This window comes from Marmota monax, unplaced genomic scaffold (genome assembly GCF_021218885.2).
Source record: "Marmota monax isolate L192 unplaced genomic scaffold, Marmota_monax_Labrador192_F-V1.1 WCK01_AAM20220418_F8-fsc00062, whole genome shotgun sequence".
In the NCBI taxonomy this organism is placed as follows: domain Eukaryota; kingdom Metazoa; phylum Chordata; class Mammalia; order Rodentia; family Sciuridae; genus Marmota; species Marmota monax.
This window is the reverse complement of record NW_026695221.1, coordinates 1,100,771-1,121,399: the sequence shown is the minus strand read 5'-3', so window position 1 is coordinate 1,121,399 and position 20,629 is coordinate 1,100,771. Positions and strand designations below refer to the sequence as shown.

Sequence of the window (20,629 nt, the reverse complement as noted above, 5' to 3'; positions counted from 1 at the left end):
AGAAGAAAGGGAATAAGAAGCTAGGTAACTCTGACACACTGTCAGGTGTGAGGCTCCCTCTTCATGCCACCTCCCTGTGGACTCTCATGAGAGGGCCTGACTTTGTTTATCTCCCCAGGGCCTTTGTCTTGATGGCTGCAGAGATTGGGCTGTGGGTGATTCTGCGTCCAGGCCCTTACATCTGCAGTGAGATTGACCTTGGAGGCTTACCCAGGTAAGCCTGGCTGAGAGAGGCCAGTGTGGCTTAAGGGATCTCTGTGCTAATACAAAATATTCAAAGAATATTGATTTAGTTTGGTTATCAAGGTATAGTTTCTATTCTGTGCTAAATTTCCTTTTCAGAATAAGTAGCATCCAAAAGGGGTAATTTTGAATGATGTTGCAGTTATTGGCCTTGTAAAATTCCATTGGATTGTGTTAAGTGGCAAATAGCAGCAAGAGGATTGGACATTCTGGAGCTTTTTATTCTTCTGGGCCCAACTCAGACAGATCATTTGTCTGCCCTTGGCTTAACTTTCCCTCACTACAAATGGAAAAATCAAACCTGCCCTATTTTTTAAGGGTATTACCAATCATTTTTTAAAAGTTCAGTATTTTGGTAAAGTATAAGAGAAGCTTTTGTTTCTGTTTTGTCTTCAACTTTTCTAATGTCTGATCTTCCTAAATGTAATTTGTTGAACTACAAATCTGGACAGGGATCAGCTGGGATCCCATTCATTTCCTTATCCTAGTCATTACTGCCATTATTTTCCAGTAAAAAAAAAAAAAAAAAAAAAGATTTTCTTTGTTATAATAGGTATAATCTTTCCTAGCCTCATACTGTACCAGATGGTTAGACCCAGGCTCCCCCACCCTATGCTTCCCCAAGAGAAAAGACTGATCTCATTTTCCCAGAGTCTCCCGGGGAACTTTCTTCCCACAGCACAAGCTCCAAGGCCCTGCTTTGTTTTCTCTCTAAGTTTCCAGCTCGATCAGCCCTTCCCTCAGGGCCTCAGCCTGTGTCTCCTTCTCTCCATTACCCAGGCTCATTTTCTCTCTCTCTCTCTCTCTCTCTCTCTCTCTCTCTCTCTGAGTTGGCATTGTGTTTGGAACAAGGCTGTGAACACAGCCAGAGTAGAGTCCCAAGTCCCTATGGATTACAGGGTCAATGATTTCCTGGAGCTCAGCTAGAGGAAGATAGGATTTAACAATCTTAGAAGCAGCAAGAAGCTCTGGACCTCAGACCTTCTGCCAGGCTCTATGTGGCACCTTTGCATTTACTAGGGTGTCCCTTGAGGCACAGCAGGGGAGGGTGAAGCCACAGTGCAAGTGATAAACTATACCTTTGATGTGACAGGGAATGTGGAGGTTAAGCACTAGGTCTCCTCCATTTAAAAAAAAAAATATTCTACTTTGTTATATATCACAGCAGAATGCATTACAGTTCATATTACACATATAGAGTACAATTTTTCATATCTCTGGTTGTATACAAAGTATATTCACACCATTCATGTATTCTCTGACTTTGTTCAGGGCTTTGGAATCAGGACAAGGGATGCCCCAGAGTCTTTTGTTAGAAAATATGTTTTTTTTAGAATTTCAAGTGGGAAGGAAGTACTTGGACTCCTGTTTTAGAACCAAGCCATAGTGCTGTGTTTCTTTGGGGGAAATTGACATCACAGCAGTCAGGGTAGAGAAAGAAATTGAATCTACTGCTGCTGCCACTGGCCAAGCTCTGCAGGGCTGATGTGGCTCATGCAAAGAAGTCTGTGGTCAGCAGGGACACAGCCAGACTGCAGTCTCCTTTCACGGGCTGTGCTGGATCATTTTTTTTGGGTGACCCTGGAAGATTATGACTGTGTCCTTCTCCAGCCCCAGTGATGATTCCTAACCCTTTTGGCTTCACCATTTTGTTGGGGAAAAGTGATGGAAATGCTTGCAACCTGGGTCTTGGGTCCCATGAAAAGCTTTTCTTACTGTGTGGCAGTGATAGGTAGAGGTCTATAGCTGGAAAGCTGGAAATGACCTTCCCCCAGAGTTGTGCTAGTGGGTAGGGAAGCAGTGGAGAGTGCAGGATGACTCTGTTGCTTGCCCTTGAATCTGTCTGTACATCACCTAACATCCTGGTTGAGTGGAGGTAGTGAGATAGGAATGACTCTCAGCTCATCCTGGTCTCCAGAGTCATCCCTGAGTTCTCTGGAGCTACTATCTTCTCGGCACCTTGAGCCTGCCCCAGGAAAACCCCCAGATCCTGATTCTAATGATCCTGTCCTCTCCCTTTTCTTTCTAAGCTGGCTACTCCAGGACTCTGGCATGAAACTGAGAACAACTTACAAGGGCTTCACTGAGGCAGTGGACCTTTACTTTGATCACCTAATGTCCAGGGTGGTGCCTCTCCAGGTAAAAGCAAACGGACTCTTTGATATTTTACTTATCTTTCTTCTAGGTAGTAGGTAATCCTAGATAAGTTCTCAGACCAAGGGGTCCACAGTTCTTTTCAACACAGGAACACACTCTTCCTTACTGCCTGAGTTTTAGAATCAGAGGGACTCGTGATAGTGATCTTTTCAAAGAGCTGTGTATTTCAGTGTGGTATCAGCCAAAATTAAATGGACAGACAAGTGTCAGGACTCACATTTCTCTGTATAGTTCCAGAGTCATGACTCATGATGGGTAAGTAGGATGTCTTAATAACTGAAAACACCATGTGTCAATGTCCCAATAGCACTGTGGCTCAGTTCTGCAGAGTGGAGCACACATGGATAGGCCTTGTGTACTAAACAGATGATTTTTTTAAAATTAAATTTTAAGTACTTTTCAAGGTACTTCCCTCTGCTAACCAAAAAGGTACTGTTTGGTATGCATTTACTATTTAAACAAATATGTTAAAATGAGTCTTGGAGGGAGTATTTAATATTTTATGTAATATTTTATGTAATAATTAGAAGCAATAAAAAAGGAGAATGGGAATAATTAAAGTTGCTTAAGTCAAACCATGAAGAATGGCATTGAGGAATTAGTACATCAAAATTAATGTATCAATAAAAAATTGCTCTTGAGTTAATTCTTTGGAATGTTCATAGCATATATAAATCAAAGAGAACAGCCAGCTAAAGAACAGATGTCAATTAAATATGAATTTCAGGTAAGCAAGGAATTTTTTCTCAGTGAAATATTTCCCAAATAGCATGTAAGTTTTTACATTTAGAAAACTTATTCGTTGTTAATATAAAAATGTCTTCATTATAAAATGCAAATGTAACTGGGCATCTTATATTTTTATTTACCAAATTTGGCAGACCTAATCATGAAAGAAGCAAGAAGCTTGGAAGTTATTAGCCTAGATTTTTGTAGGGAAGATGGAGTTACTGAGGAGATTCAGCAGGTGGTGCTGATAGGTTGGGTGGTGGAAGAGAGGTGGGAGCACTATCAAGGCCATTATGGGAACATAGTTCAGAGGCATTCTTGGGCATGGAAGTGGCATAACTAAGGGGTTTTTTCCTGGTTATAATTATTTTATTCATTTCTTAAGGATTATATATAATATCCTAAATTTATGATATCTGATCTTAAAATGACAACAACTTAACTTTGATTACATAAAAAACTACTTCTTTATATTTCTATTTCCCCACTTAATTGATATAACAAATTATATCTTTTTATATGTTGTACTCAATAATCTTTATTCTGGTTTTTATGTTTTAAATCTTGTAGAAAATAAAGTGTCATTGTACATTAAAATTACAATAATATTTCTTTACATTTTTTTCACATTTTTAGTTTTACTGGAGAACATTATATTTTTATATAACTTCAAGTTACAGTCTAGTATTTTATTTCAATTTGTTGCATTTATCACAGAGAAAGTTCAGGGGTAATGATCTCCCTCAACTTTCCTTTGTCTGGAAATGTCTTAATATCTCTCTAATTTTTGAAAAAGTTATCTCAAATACAAAATTTTTAGTTGAGACATTTTTTCCTTACAATGTTGAATATGTCATTCCAGATACTTTCTGGTCTTCAAGATTTCTGCTAAGATATACCTGATAGTGTTACTGAGGATCCCTTCTCTGTGACAAGTCACTTTTCTCTTTCTGCATTTCAAGAATCTTTGTCTTTATATTTCAACAATTTTGTTTGTTATATAAAGTGTCTCTGTGTAGGTTTCTGGGTTATCCTGTTTGGAATTTTTTAGCTTCCTGAATGTACATATTCATGTCTCTTCCCAGATTTGAGAAATTTTCAGCCATTATTTCTTCCAAATGATCTGTTTTCAAGCTCACTTATTATTTCTATTTCCTGTGTGAATCTGCTGTTGAACTTCTCTAGTGAATTTTTTTTGTTTATATACTGAATTCTTTCAGCACCAGAATTTCTGTTTTGTTTCTTTTTAAAAATTTCCATGTCTTCATTTATATTCTTATTTGTTCATATGTCATTTTGTTGATTTCCTTTAATTTTTATCTTATTTTTTCTTTTGCTCTTTAAATGTATTTTTGACAGTTATAACATCTTTGTCTAATATGTCTGGTTATGTGTATGTGTGTATGTTTTTAGAGACTATTCTGAGATTTATTTTGTTCTTTTGAACAAACTATGTTTCTCTGTTATTCTTTTTATAAGCCTTGTGTTTTTTGTGAATCATTGGGCATTTGGAGGGAAAAAAAAAAAAAAAAAAACTTATCTCACTCTGTCTTTTATGCAGACCGGTTAGGAAGATCTTTCACAATTAATGGGCTTCTGAACCTAGAGATCAGGCCAGAGTAAAGACACAAGATTACAGATGTTTTCTCAGAATATCTTCTGTTTGCACCTGTCTATATACTTTCTTCACACCCTAACTGTTTGCTTTTACATGTCTTCATTTCCCAAAGAGTCTCATCAGAGTTTCTTGGGTGTTCTGTCATATTCTTCTGCTCATAATTTCTTGCCCACAGCCATCCACAAGTCTGTAGTCTTCTGTAGTTTCACATGCTATAATATCTCTCACTGAATCCTGAAGCTTCCAAACTTGATGTTTCCTGTTGGTGTTTCAAGTCAGATGAGACAGAAACAAGTTCTCTGGGCAGCTCACAGACAAACTAGAGAATTGCATACAAGTTCCCTTCTGCCCCCTCCATCCTGGTGGAGGGAACTGGAAATTTGGGACACTTTATCCCAACCACACCATGTTACATTGAGGAGAGATAGGAGGGGGTAGGGATATGTAGCAAGATTTTAGTAAAAACATAATGAAATTTCCTATTCTCTTGCATGTGACTATCTTGATTGGGTAGTCACTTTCTTGCTTTGATTTTGACTGGTTTCCAGAGCCCCTATAAACTTATTTAGTCAGTTTGTAGTTATTTGGTATTTCCATGGAGAACAAAGGCCTGATGCTTCCTATTCCACCATCTTGATTATAGTATTCTCAATTACATTCCAAACCTTTTGAGACTTGTTTTTGGATACGTTGATAGTAATTAGAGATAAGTATGATGAATTTAGATAATATGGCTCTTACTACAAACTCAGCTTCTGATTATTTATCTCTTTCCCCCAGTATAAGCATGGAGGACCCATCATTGCTGTGCAAGTAGAGAATGAATATGGTTCCTATGACAGAGATCCTGCTTACATGCCTTACATCAAGAAGGTAAGAGTCAGCTTGGTTCATTTCTTCATATTCCTTCCTCTAGAATGTCTTAAAAGTTGTGATGTATGGATCTAATATTTTCCTCATATTAATACCATGTCTCCCAACTTCATTTATCAATTAATGAATTTGTCTCCATTGTTTTATTTTAACAGGGTTTTCACTTATTTTCCCTTTATTGAGTGGGATTAATTTGGGGATTGCAGTACATATGTGTGTTGCAGGAGCTAAGAATATGGAATTGATTTAATTGTGTGGCAGTGATTAGGGAAGGTTTCCTCAAGAGTCTGCCTTCATTCCAGTGCCTAAAGCCATGGCTTTGAGCTTTAGCTACAGGTTGGCTTTTCCTTGAGAGTTTTTAAAAATTTGAATGCCCCAGTCATATATATAAGAATCTCTGGGGTAGTTCTCAGACATCCAATCCCATTGTATGGGGGAGGTTGAGAACTACTGATTTAATATACAGCAAATCATGGAGGGAAAGGACTAAGGTAACATATAAAAGAATAGGCTAATATTAAAATCTGGTTTCTGTCAAATTGTAGCTGAGACCTTGAACAAATGCCTCCAGTTTTCTAAACCTCTTATTTTTCTTCTAAACAATAGGATTACAAAGAGTCTCTGCCTCTTAACTGTATTATGTGAGATCATACAGATCAACTCTATTCTAGACAAATAGTAAATTTTTCAGTAAATAAGACTTTGATGGAATCTTTGGCATTTGTTTCAGAGTACTTTGAAGGGTCAGCCGTGGTGTGACTTGAAATGTTAAATGGCCTCTGTGAATGCATCTAATTAGAAGCTGGATGGCTTTGGATTTTGATGGCCTGTGCAGGATCTCTTCTGCTGTCACACACAGATTCATTTTTTATCTGGGTCCTCTGTAGAGTGAGGACCAAGGCTCAAGCACTTCAGCTTGTAGATTCTTACAGACTTTCACTTCTTGTGTGCAGAAAGCTGTCTTAGTAGAGTCTAAGCCTGTGTTCAGGAATGGTGACATTCCTTAAGCTGGAAAGGGGCAAGTTCAGACCTGATGGTCAAGGCCAACTACAGCCTGAATAGAGTCACATCTAGCTTCCTTTTCACCTTTGAATTACCTAGAATAATCCTACTGCAAACACAGGACTTGAGAGCTTCCTATTCTATACCTTGTTCCCTCAGACTACCTCTTATAACCTGTGGCTTCTCCAGTATTTTTTTATACTGCAGAGAAGGAATGTTTCATGAGCTGCAAGAGATGAGAATGTAGCTTCCTCAGAGACCTCTCCTGTTCAGTCATGCTTTACTGGTGTGTGGCACCCAGCCTCTTGTCATCCTAAAGCTCTTGGGAAAATCCCCTTCTGAACTGCCATGCAACTTTCCCTGGGGGGCAGTGTGGGAGGCAGTTGCTGAGTTGTGGACATTGCCAGCATCGCTTGACTGTGGGCAAGACCCCTTTCTCCTTTCTGAGTCTTAGTTTCATCATATGCAAAATGGAGACATGAATGGCTGTTGTGCGGGGGCTCTCACCCAGGAAACAGACTTGGGCTTTGGCAGGTGGAAGATCCAAGACATAGTTAGGATAGTAGACATGCTTTATTCAGTGGTGGCCACAGCCATTAGCCAGCCCCCAGCCTCAGCTTCAGCCCCCAGCCAGTTCCATTTTAGCTCCTTCCTTCTTAGTCATATATAGTTAAGTTATATATACTTACATATAGTTAAGATATTAATTAATATATATTAAGATATTAATTCTGAAGGACCTTTTTATATGCAGGCCAAACAAAGAAGGCACAATGCCAACAAATTATATAAAGGGAGAGCACATGCTCATACTTAATATTTATGACCTTGAATCTATATGCTGAATCACAGTGTTTCTGGCCTTGACTAATCATAATGTAGCCAGGTGCCAGCCCTGGCTACATACTAAAACATAACGTAGCCCGCCAGAAGTCTCGGTGAGGGAGCTTAACTACAGCCATTTTTGGGCCTGCCCCAACAATGGCTTTTTCTAAGGCTGAGTCGTTTCTCTAAGAATATGAGATAAGACACAAAGCACTTAACTGTGCATGGTCTGTGACTGGTGTCAGGAAATTGATAATCATCTTTTACCGGGTAGAGTCGATGAATTAATGACCATGAAAATTTAAGCATGTGCATATTATAGGACTTTAAGTAAATGTTTGTTATATATAGTGAATGACTGGGTGGATAGTTCAAGGGGGTTGATCCAGGGTTGCTGATAAAGATCTTATCTTGCTTCATGGATTGAACTCTTCAGTGTCTGTCATCCCTGGGAACTATAACCCCATTCTGCTCTTTTCTTATCCGCCTATGGGATTTGTTCTTGGAGGTCAGATCCACTTTATTTACTGACTAGATAATCTCTCTGCCTCCCCTATTTCCAAAAAACTTCAGTTGAAATATGCAGTCTTATTTTCATAATATCTGCAGTGAAAATGATAGGAAGATCACCTTTGCAGTAGTTTCTGTTCCCAATGAACCCAGAGTCCCAGAAGAGAACCTTTGAAAGTGGGCAGATTCTGGGTTTAGCACATACTCTCTCATCATACTTTATTCAGCCTTACTGAAGCTCTTAGTCTCTACTGTTAAGATATTAATTCTGAAGATGCAGTGGGACAGTCTACAAAGTGCTTAACAGAAGGCCTGGTATGATAGTAAATGCTGTATAAATGTTAGCTATTATCTGAGTAGTAACAATCCTTATTGCCCCTCAACTATAGCTTCTTCCTTTTACTTATTCATTCTCTGATTTACAAACTCCAGGAGTGCTTTCTGCTCTGCTCAGTCTGGGTAGTGCACCACAGTCACATCACTGAGGCACTGCTGGGCATCATGCTCTTGCTTTTGATCACACTCACACTGGCTCAATGTGGGGGAAAGACAGTGAGCTTGTTCATGGTGTGGGTGAAGTGAAAGATGTGGTGCTGTCCTGGAGGTCTGAGCTACTTGCTGGAGCCCAGCAGACTCCTGAGCCATAGCTGGCCACTGAGAGGTCCATCTGAGAACAACAAACTGACCAGACCTTCAGAAACATCCATGGGCTGCCAAAGATCAACAGCCCTGTCCTCTGCTACAACTAGAAATCAAGTTTATTGGAGCTTTGCTGAATCAGACAGGTGCAGACAAAATGGGCTTTCCTCTGTTTTCTGTAGATATATGCTTCCTTTTAATTTTTTCCTCTTGCTCTTCAGGCTACCTCATTCTCAGCAGTATTACACTGCAGAAGCTTTGGAGAATGGGGATAGACTTTGACTTTTCCTTTATTCCCAACAGGCCTTAGAGGACCGTGGTATCATAGAACTGCTCTTGACTTCAGACAACAAGGATGGCCTAAAGAAGGGAATGGTCCATGGAGGTACTTGCAAGGAGCCTGTGTGAGGGGCCCTACTATTCATATTCTTCCAGGCAGGACTGAGGCACAAGCAGGAGTCTTTCTGATTTGTTCCTGTCCTGTGTGCATGGCATCAGACTGGGAGTTCTGAGTTACAGTGGGTGGCAGGGCCCATGTCAGAGATAGATATACTATGACCAGCTCTTTGTCTGGTCTACCATTCCTGCTGTACTCTCTGGTCAATAAAAGCTTTTGGTAGATGCTGCCCCACACAAAGGCTTCTTTTAATTAGAAAATTGCAGCTCCATTTTCCCTCTATTGCACATGCCCCAAACCTTGTCCTCATTCTTAGCTTCTCTCCTGTATGCCTGATACATAAGCCATGGGCATATTCTTTTTATTTTTAGCTTTATCTTCAAAATACCTGAAGAATCCAAACATGTTTTACTCTCTCAGCTGTCACCATCATTTCTTATGTGCATTACTGCAGTAGCATTTTGACTGACCTCCCTTTTTCCCCCTGACTTCTCCAGCAACATTTTTTCAACGTAGCAGCCAACATTTTCAACATTTCCTCAACATAGTAGTATGCCTTATAAATATATCCCAGGTTACCTTACTGTTCTGCTTATGCTCTACGTGCTCCAGAGGAAAGCCCAAGTTTTGAGGCTGACCTTGTAGGACTTTCCAACACAGCCTGCAGGACTGGCTGGCCTCATCCTCTGCTGAGCTCCCCTCACCCACTCTGTTCTACCCTCTTGGCCTTATTGCTCTTCCTCAAACACACTGGACATGCCCAATCTCAAAGACTTCATATATCTTTCAGAGACTTGCATGGCTATTCTCCAGGGTCACCTATGCAGCAAGTACCTTAGTACCTGGTAGAAATTGCACCTCCTCCCAAGGATCACCCATTCCTCTCCCTTGCTCTATTTTGTCTTCTAACATTAGGGGAAATCTCTGTTTCACCACAGCACTAAGCTCTGTAGAGGTTGGGTTTTTTGTGTCTTATTCCAGCTATGCTTTCCTGCCCAGATATGGTGTATCTCTCAGACGTAGTGGGACTCTTTTTCTAGACTCCTACAACTGTGCTTGCCTTTGCTATATATACTTGTACTCCACTTTGTTTCTTTTGCATTTCCTTCCATAGGCTGATCTGTAGGTAGGGAATTTTATCTTTAATATCACCCAACAGAACCAGGAAGGTCATGAGCTCAGGGAATTACTGCTTGGGTGCATGGAGAGGATAGTGAGTTAACAGGATCCTGAGCCTTGGGGGTGTGACCAGGGCCAGCAGCGATTCCCATTGTTTCCACGAGGTGATGCTGTCTCCTAATGGCTGCTACAAGGATGTCCAGAGCTTTTTGTGACCTAATCACCATCCTTGGGAGGAGCTCTGGTTCCTCTGATGCTGGCGTACATTTTTAGTGCTGGTTAGTCTACTAATTAAAGGCCCAAGATGATAGGGAGTCACTGATCTTTCCATTTCCTCCCCTCCTCTGTAGGCCCCACCCGTCAATCCCCTAGTGACTCCTGCTACTGGGAAAGATGCTTTTTAGTTTAAAAAATGAATTAAAGCAATTCATTCACACAGGCTAAAAGTAAAAACAATAGAAAATATTTATCTAAAAATACAGCATTGCCTGCCTTCCCATCCTGTTCCCTAGAATGACCATTTTAAATTCTTAAGTTTTTTCTTCCTGTACTTTTCTTACTGTGTCTAAATAACGTGTATATAGAACTCTACATTAATTGATTTAAGATTCTCGTACTTCAACTGGCTTTTCAATGTGCTTAGTTTTCACTTGCAAGATAGTAGTTTCCTATTTATTTGTCTTTTCATTTCAATTTTTCTCTTTTATTCCTTCTGCCATCTCCAACCCTTGCACCCTTTTTATTTTTTTAACACAGTCTTTTCTAAAATCTTCTAGACACCCATCATTGGTATTTTTCAAATGCCTGTGCATATCAGATCCCACATAAGGTCCTATCTGGCTATCTGGAGGCCTGGTTCTTGTATTTCTGATCTGCTGGTGACCTACCATACAGTTTTCATCCTGAGACTGACCTGTGTGTTTCTCTTTAATTGGATCCTGCTTACTGGAGTTCTGGACATTGTTCTATCATTTTCTAGCAACCACTGCTGCACTGAAGCCCAGAGACATTCTGGCTAATAATCTTTTAATATATCCTATTTTCTCTCTCACCCCCATTTGTAAAACATTTTAGAATTTTCTTTTTATTCTTGGTATTCTGGTGTTTCATAATGATGCTCTTTGTTGTGATACTTCTTATTTTTGTGGCATTTTGGAGGTGTATTTGAATTAGCATAGTTATGTCCATCGAGGCTGGGACATTCATTTGGGCCTTGGGTTTCTTTCATAATGCTTTATCATCTTTTTTCCTGATCTTTTGTTCATTCCTGTTATTTGTATATGAACTCTCATTTTGATTCTCTGTGTCTTTGGTTTTTCCATTTCTCGTCTCTTTATTTAGTTCTACTTCTTTCTGCTTATAGGTATTTCCTCAACTTTTTTTTTCTAATCCTTCTATTACTTCCTAGATCATATTTTGCTTAAATATGTTTCTTTTCTCTTAGCATACTTTAAAAATATGTACTGTCTTTCTTAACTTTTTCTGAGAATATTTTCATCTTTTTTATTTTTAACATTTTATTTGTTCCTTTCATTGGTTCTGCTTACCTGGTTTTCCTTTTTTCTGCTCTGCCCAGTCTTCCAGGTGAGGGGATATTTTCAATTGTCTGGCTCGTATAGAGCAGTAAAAAAGAAAAAAAGGGGGGGGGGGCACTAAACAGCCTCTTGGAGCTCAGAGGGTGGGGTAAGACTTCAGAAAGGCATCCTTCCCTGTTGTCCATTATGGGGCTATAGTGGTCTGGTCAAAATGGCCTGTTTATGGCCCTTTTTTTGTACTCTTGGTATTTCTACAGAGCAGTCTTTGGTCTTCTCTCCCACCTCTCACTCCATACTCCTTGAGAACAATTTTCTAAGAGTACACTAACCCCACTGAGCCAATGGACATGGGTGCTGAAGAAACTCAAGGACCCGGACATGATGTTGCAATGTTGCAGACGGGTATTCTCCCCCTGCATGGAGCACAAAGCTTGGGGCTCAGTGGGGTGAGGCCTGAGGAGGTGGTGGAAACTCCTTTCACTGTCTTGGGCCATTTATTGTTCCTCTGTCCTTTTTCAGTTTTCCAAGATTTTCTTGGCACTTTTTATCTACTAATATTTCTGCATTTTTTTTAAGTCCTGGAGATTGATGGGGATTGAACTAGGGGTTCTCTACCACCAAGCTATACCTCCAAGCCCTTTTTACATTTTTATTGTTTCGAGGCACAGTGGTGCACATCTGTATGTAATTCCAGTGACTCCATAGGCTGAGGCAGGAGGATCGCTAGTTTGAGGCCAGCCTTGGCAACTTAACTTTGCCAGCTTGTGCTGAGTGGAGGAACTTTCAAGATAAAAGAGCTAGGTCTCCTGCCATCAGAGGAGCTAACTTCTAATTGGAGGTGGGCAACAATGTCAAGATTAGTTAATTTATTGTGCTGGTAGATGAAGAAGGGTCTGCGGTAATTCAGAAAGTCTTCCTGACTTTAAGAATGTTTTCTCTCTCCTCTTTTGTCTTCATAGTATTGGCCACCATCAACTTACAGACACGACAGGAGCTGCAGTTAATGAACACCTTTCTTGTGAGTGTCCAGGTAAGGCTGGCACAGGGAAAGCTGTACAGATTGTTCAGCAAGTTCAGAGATTCTGTGCCTGCTACTTTGCTCAGGGTCCCCCCCCCCCCAGTGGGGGAGAAGGATCTGGGCTTTCTCAGTCTTTCAGCTCATGGTTCTGTTGCTGCACACCTCAGGGGAAGCAGCTCATAAACTACTCCAAAGGATTGCTGTGTAGGTGGATAAAGCATGAGTGAGATCTGCTACCTTTTGAGAAAGAGACCTTTGTGTAGTCCTTGAATTTGTAGACTCTGCGAGCCTCAGACTGCTCCAGATTAAGCGGGAAGAGAAACTCTTCCCTGTGCTGTACCATATGAGGTATCTGACCTTAACCTAGAAAGATTATTGTCATCTGCAAGGCAAGAAGCCTGATCCATTCCAGGCGAGGAGGAGAGAGAAGAGTTCCTATCTGTATCCGAGCATCGTCAGATTGATGGTCACGTACAACTCAATCTGCTACAATTGATCTCTTGGGTTTGTATCTCCCCTAAGGAGATTGATGTGATCTGGTCCAAACTGCAGCCTGTCCCCAGAATTGAGAAGCTGCTTCTTTCACTCTGACTTATTAGAAGTTGTGAATACTCCCATCTGTTGCATATTCACATTGATCCCCAGATAATAGTGGAGCTATTAGAATGTTTGTATCAACACTGGGGAGATGCAAAGTTTTTTCAGTTCCAGCTGTTCAAGCATGGTGCTGGCAGAGTAAGGCCCTGTAGGATGAGGGCCATATGTATGTGTGTGTGGTATGGCTACTCCTGGAGCATAGATAATAGCCAGAATGGGTGGAAAGGTTCCTTGGAGGAGATGGATAGGGCCTAACCCAAGGTGGACTTCTGTTGGAAGAGACAATGGATACAGATGGATTGAGGTTGAATTCCTTTCTCCTCTAGTATTTCCTGAGTGCCAGCTCTGTGCATGGAATGTTGTTAGAATCTATTGCATTCTACGACAAACAGGGTCTGTTCTCATGGAGTTTGTACTTGGGAGGAGAGAGACATATGGAACATGCAATCTCACGATGACCAAATAGAAGTGTTCTTGAGTGCATTATACTGTGAACTACCCCCGCACCCATTTGGCCGCTCTAATATGTGACCATGGGCAAGTCACTTAACTTCTGTGTTTCTCTTTCTTCTTTGGTTAAGTAGGGATAATGAGAGTCTCAACTCATAGAATTGTTTGTGGATTCAGTGAGATTTTTTTTTGAAAAGTACCTCATGGCAGCTGACAGAAGTATGCACCTTCTGCTGGTCATCCTGGAAAGGTAGCCATGCCTGTGCCATCCATGCCAAGTTGCCCTGTCAACAGAATGGCACTGCTAATGGACTTTCTTCTGTACAGTTTAAGAATGTTTGCTTTCCTTAAGGAAGTAGCCTTGGGTATTTTCTTGTTTAAGTCAAGGGCTCACTTAAATGAACACTATAATCCCCAGCTCTGGCTAACTGGGGCATATAGTAGCACTTCACTCATCCTTATGTTCATGCCCAATGATGAAGGTATTTAAAATGTTTCTTTAACACTTCCCGTATGCCAGGCACTATGTACTAAGAGATTTATGTGTGCTGTTTCTTTCAGCTCTCCCATTAGTCATAGGCACTAGTTACTGTTATTACTGTTTCATGGTTAAGAGATAGACCTGGAATGGATAAAATACCCATTAAGTGATTGGTTAGGAGTTATAGGTCTGATGAAGATCTCCAGGTCTTCACATTTACAGTGCAGTGACCTGGGTCATGCTGGAACCCTCCTTCCTTGCTCCTGGCACTTGTGAATCAAGGAGTCTACACTTGGCACTGGAGAGTCCTGAGATGTGGGACTTAGTATCTGCTTATTCCTTTTGGGTGACTTAAATATAGTACAGTATATGTTCTCTCTCTCTCTCTGTCTCTCTCTGTCTCTCTGTCTCTCTGTCTCTCTCTCTCTCTTTTAAAATATTTTTTAGTTGTCAATGGATCTTTAATTTATATGCGATGCTTAGGATTGTACCTAGGGCCTCACACATGCCAGGCAAACGCTCCACCACTGAGCCACAACTCCAGCCCCCAGTATATCTTCTTTTGGGGGGAGGTAGATGACTTGTGCCATCCATGCCAAGTCACCAATCTTGCTTTTAAAAATGAATAAATAAATATTGTTACTACTTTGGCTTTTATCTGGGAATGGCTGTTATGTTGTATACAGTGGATTATAAATTTGCTTTATCACTCTGCATCAGATTTCATTGCTCTAACTGACAGAGGGGATATTTAATCAATTGTCACTGGAGGAATAATGAAGACTCCTGAGTATAGAGCCTAAAATTCTAGCAAATCAGTCCTTATATTTCCCCTGGTCCTGCATACGATCTCTGCATGCTTGAGGCAGTCATGCATCCAAATCAGTATTCTAAAATAATATTTAAGACTTGCTGAATGTCTCACCCAAAGTATGAATATACACTGTGACTTGAACTATGACTAGCTATGCTGTAAGGCTCTGATTTTCTGATCTAGTTTTGCCAACTACTGTTTAAACTAAGCTAAGCCTTAAAAAAGTGCCCACGCTGCAGCTGCCTGAATCTCCTGGCTAAAAAGAAACAGCAACTCAGAGGGGTCTGGATCTATGGTACCTCTCAGGTATGAAGTCAGAATGGATACAACATTCTCCTTTCCTGGAAGGGGATAAGGCAAAGGTTGGCATGATCCAGAAAGCAACTGAAGCTAGGAAAAGTCTTTCAAAACAGATGCTGAATGCTAGTGAGACTTAATTTTAATACATTAGCATCCACTGTAAGCATCATTAAAATCATATTAAGCATCAGAATGTACCGTGTCAACTTTGGTTGTCTATTCCACTGTACACCTCGAAGTGTGGAGGCCAAACATGGTGGGTGAACCATCCTTGTCTGTGCTCTGCTCCCACTGGCTTCTCAGGCAAGGGGTGTAAAGCCAGGGAAGAGGTGGGAGAAGATAGGTCCTGGGCTCCCCTCCAGGAATGATGTTTCTCTTTTCCTTTTGGCCAGCTTGCCCGTCTAACTCTCATTTTGTGGTACCCAGGGGATTCAGCCTAAGATGGTGATGGAGTACTGGACAGGGTGGTTTGACTCATGGGGAGGCCCACACAATATCCTGGATTCCTCTGGTGAGTACTTGGCATTGGCTATGTCCAGCATGTTTGTTAACCTAAGAAGGAAGAATGAGTTTTAAATAATCTGCTAGTTGATATATGGAGCTGTAGTGTGCAAGACTTCTAGGATCATTTGTGTTAATAGTCAGCTATTGGTATTTCAGAGTCATTTGTCTTGACACTTGAAATAAACAGTAGGACTTTCCACATTGCTTTTGTATGTTTTATGTTTTTGTAATTAGAAAAATAACGCATACCTATTTCAAACACAGAAACTATAGAAAAGTATAAAGAAGTAAAAATCTCAGGGCCCAGAGAAAACATTGCAGTTGTTTTTTAGTTGATTGAGGTTTAGACAGTGTAGTCAGATCCTGATGACCCTGTCACCTACTTATGCCAGTCAATGACACAAATTGACAGCTTTCTATAATATTGTACATAGATTTATATCACCAGCTTAAAGAATGCAAAGAATCCCTTTGGATTAATAGCTGTACAACCATTTATTGACCTAGTCTCTTATAGATACATGCTTAGGTTGTTTTCAGTGGCTTTGGTTAATTGAACACCATATCATTGATCATTCTTGAACGTTCAGTTTTGCATACGTGGTATATTATTTTTCTATGGATAATCAATAGAATTATTATACTAATATAATTTTAATGTGTATTTGTCAAACTGACCTCCAGAAAGACAGTAGCAGTTTTTACTCACCATTATTAACTGATAGTACTTATATCCTACAGATTCATCAATATCCAGTATTAAAATAATTTTTAATATTTACCAATCTGACAGGTTATTGTTTAGTTTGCATTTCTTTGATTTATATTAATAATATACATACTAACCATTTATTTTTTTCTTCAATATTATCTCTTTATGTCACTGGTTCATTTCTTAATTAAGGTAGGACTGTGGGAGGCAGTCAGAATGGTATCTCTAATGATAAGCACTATCTTTTTGCATTTTTACCAAAGGAATAACTTCTGGGACTCACACTGGCTGGCAGAGGATGCAGACCTGTGTTGTAGGTTGTTCTTATGGTGGTTAATAGACTCAACTAGAATTTAAATGCAACTAGAGGCCCAAGCTCCAGGCCATGAATTCAGGCCCACTTCTCTTCCTTGTTTCCTAATCTTCTATAGTTGGAGCATTAAAACTGAAGGGCAGAGAGATGAAGTGGACCTTGAGGAGGCTTAGGAATAAGAGTATCAAAGGGAGTATTTAGGACTTGTCTTAGACTCTCACACATCCCTCCTTCTTCCTCCTTTTGTAGAAGTTCTGGAAACAGTGACCGCCATCATTGATGCTGGCTCATCCATCAACCTCTACATGTTCCATGGAGGCACCAATTTTGGCTTTATAAATGGAGCCATGCATTTTCATGAATATAAGTCTGATGTCACCAGCTATGGCAAGTATTTTCTAATACTGGTTCTTCCCAGCATCTTCAGGGCTGGGGCTTTTTGGAGAGTCCTTTAGGGACAATATCTGGCACCTTTAATGATTTTGATTATAAAGTGCTTGGGGAAGGTAGAGGCCTAGTTCGAATTGTCACTTTTAAAGTTCCAGAGCAGCACTAGACTCAAGATGCTTGGTGCTTGTGAGCCAGTTACTCTGTGAGAGAGCTCTTTGGAGGAAGTGTACTAGAGAAAGGGAAGGGAAGGGTCTGTGGTGATGGGCAGCTTCTCCTCACTGCTCAGGCTTTTGAGAATGTGTGGCTGAAGTGTCCCCCCCTTCAGATTGAGAGTCCCCAAAGGTTAGGAAAGATGCCTCATTTTATCTACCTGCAATTAGAAATTTAGGTTCATGCTGTGATTATGGGCAATTTTTGTATTATTTTATAGGGTGTAGAATTTATAGTATTTTGACTGAGTGGTTCATACTGTTGGTGATTTGCCTTCAAAATGGCTGGGCCAAGAAGCCTACTACCCTACCCCAGCTTCTCTCTTCTTTGCTGCTGTGTTTATTATTCCAGGGATAGGAATGACTATGACCAGTTCATGGATATCTTTCAGACTATGATGCTGTGCTGACAGAAGCTGGAGATTATACAGCCAAATATTCAAAGCTTCGAGAATTTTTCGGCTCCTTCTCAGGTACCAGCTAGCAGTTTAATACCAGCAAGAAGAGGAATGAAGCTCTCACTTGGCAAATTGCTTTTGTTCTCAGCCCTTTAAAGAGTTACCTTCTCACAACCTCATCTCAATCCTAGTTGACCTGTATGCAGGAACATTCTAGACAAGGAGGATTTGAGAGGCTGTTTTCATATAGTGTGCATCTTGCCAGTTTCACTTTTCTATTATAGAGGCATTAAGACTCCTTATCTCATATGGAAGACGTGAGAAAGCCCCACACTTCCCCTAGGCATTGTCTCCTAGAACCATCTAAGCATATGCTGAAATTAGTCTGTTGTTACTACTGGTACCAGGATAAAGGAGCATATGGGACACATGGATAAAAGACTGTTGGATGCAGTGACATTTGGGTCCTTTAGGGATGTCTGTGTTGTCTGTCTGTTGTAGATGCCCCTCTACCTCCCCCTCCTAAACCTCTTCCCAAGATGACCTATGAGCCATTGATACCGGTTTTCTACCTATCACTGTGGGATGTCCTCAGTTTCATAGGGGAGGTGAGTATTGTGGGCCAGGGAAGCAAGGACAGTCATTGGGAGGGTGAGCAGGGCCCAGAAACTCTCCAAATGGATTGGGAGGTGCTGGGAAGAGCAAAGCCAATTCTAGAAGGCTTAGAGGTCTCCTTTCCAACTTTAGAACTGAGTGAAGAAAACGAACTGGTGCTAGAGTATGCAGTGGGAAGGAACAAGAGAAATTGAAAACAATGGGAGTCTTCCTCCAGCTTGGGGCTAGAGCTATATTTCTCTAGGGGCAGAAGTGGGGGAAGAGACAGAGGAATGCACTGAATCCTCCTCTGTGAAGAGGGGGCACCTCCTGCAGCTCACTAAAGGGATGTTGTAATGCAAAAATGACAGTGTCTTAAGGAGTTAGATATCTACTAGATTGCAAGGCTTTCTTCTCTCATGGCATTCCCCTTTCCTTGTTTTCTCATCCCTATAACTCTGGAGAGCCATAGGTTTAATGCAATAAGTCATAATAGAAAAAGGAGGTTAGAGCTCCTCTTACAGCTTCTCCTCCAGTGTGCTCCCTTCCAGGCCAGACCTGTTTGCTACTTCATGTGCCAGTGATTCAGGGCAAGGCAGCAAGCCTGGCCCCTATGCTTTTCTGCTATCTTCTGTTGCAGCCAATCAAGTCTGAAAAGCCCATCAACATGGAGAACCTGCCAGTAAATGATGGGAATGGACAGGCCTTTGGGTACATTCTGTATGAGACCATCATCACCTCATCTGGCACCCTTAGTGGTGTTGTACGTGATCGGGGACAGGTAGGAGCATCTCTTCTTGATTCCTGGACCTTTTAGTGACCAGCCTCTGTATTATACATCTTATTCTCTCTGCCCTCAGAATCAGCTATTGCCAGTGTGTAAAGTTGCCCATCCCTGTCATCTCGGTGACACTTTCCAGCTGTGACCATGTACATTCCTTCCTCCATGCCTGGCTAAGCCCCCTCCTAAGCATGCACACACATGGTATAACCTATTTGTTTCATCCTCCATCCTGTTGACCATGGATGCTTTCCATCTTCTCTTTGGCAGGTATTTTTGGACACAGTATCTATAGGATTCATGGACTATAAAACAACGAAGATTATTATCCCCTTGATTCAGGTTTGTTATCCTAGGGAGCAGGGTGATGGCTAGCCTCAGCTGCTTCCAAGGAAGTTTGGTGGGAGTCAAAGAGGAAGGCCTGGAAGACAGGAGCCTCCTAACCACAAGCTGTGGATGGAGAGGAACGAGCATGCTTTCTTACCAGTGGGGCTCTTACTCCCATCCTCAGAGCATAGGGAAGAACTGGGGTCCACAAACCAACTCCCAGGTGCAGCAGTGACCTCATAGTTGGGTATCAGGCGATCATCAGCCACTATGTTCCTGGCAGGGTTACACCTTTCTGAGGATCTTGGTGGAGAATCGTGGGCGAGTCAACTATGGGAATAATATTGATGATCAGCGCAAAGGTAGGTCCTAGCACAAGTGAGAAGAGGTGCTACTGCTTCTCAGACAGGGTTTCCCCCTTTCCATACAGCACAACAACAGGCCATAGAGGTCCATTACAGGGAGATGGGCCATGGAGGCACACTGCAGGGAGGTGGGCCAGGGAGGCACAGTACAGGGAAATGGGTCTTAGAAGCCCACTGGAGGGAAGTGGATCATGAAGGCACACTGCAGGAGGTGGAAGCTGAGTTGACCTATATGTGAGACAAGGCAAGTGGGTCAGAAAAGCCTAGCTGACCCTTTCCCCTATAACACTCCATGCTTGTATTTTCTGTGTGCTCATGAGGAAACCCCATGAATAGTGAGCTAACCTTAGTCCCTCTCTGGGCTGAAGTCTGCTTTTTTGGGTAATGGGTAAGGATTAAGGAAAGAGATTTCTAGAAATCCAAAGGAGGGTATGGGACCAGTGCCTTCTTAGGTCTCCACACTGAAATTCTTTTCTTCATCCATCTCAGGGAAATCCATAAATCATTTTTCAGTGGTGAGGAGGAGGAAGTAGGATATAGAATAAACCAAATGCCTTTTGTCCACATGCTCTTCCAGGAATATCCCACCAATTCACTCTCTTTTTCTGGCCTTCTAATTTTTTATGTCTTAATTTAGATCTTACTTTCTTTTATCTGTCTGTCTAAATGTTGGTGTTTTAAGTAAGTTATAAAAAAAAGAAAAGAACTCAGATAAAATAAATCCTGCTG

At 41.1% G+C, this 20,629-nt stretch overlaps 1 protein-coding gene across 8 annotated transcripts in view; it reads left to right on the top strand.

The window, feature by feature from the left end:
• Glb1l2 (galactosidase beta 1 like 2) overlaps positions 1–20,629 on the top strand; it is a 39,157-nt gene that overhangs the window by 14,667 nt on the left and 3,861 nt on the right. For 6 of the 8 annotated variants that reach the window (XM_058575252.1, XM_046432812.2, XM_058575247.1 and 3 more), the window contains exons 4-15: positions 119–214; positions 2,274–2,382; positions 5,528–5,620; positions 8,900–8,981; positions 12,607–12,677; positions 15,734–15,818; positions 17,086–17,223; positions 17,828–17,908; positions 18,335–18,441; positions 19,068–19,208; positions 19,479–19,550; positions 19,819–19,897. In XM_058575252.1, coding sequence (XP_058431235.1) covers positions 119–214; positions 2,274–2,382; positions 5,528–5,620; positions 8,900–8,981; positions 12,607–12,677; positions 15,734–15,818; positions 17,086–17,223; positions 17,828–17,908; positions 18,335–18,441; positions 19,068–19,208; positions 19,479–19,550; positions 19,819–19,897 — 1,154 coding nt within the window. The remainder of the gene's footprint in view (positions 1–118; positions 215–2,273; positions 2,383–5,527; positions 5,621–8,899; positions 8,982–12,606; positions 12,678–15,733; positions 15,819–17,085; positions 17,224–17,827; positions 17,909–18,334; positions 18,442–19,067; positions 19,209–19,478; positions 19,551–19,818; positions 19,898–20,629) is intronic. The other 2 variants (XM_046432811.2, XM_058575250.1) reach the window with 2 other exon arrangements.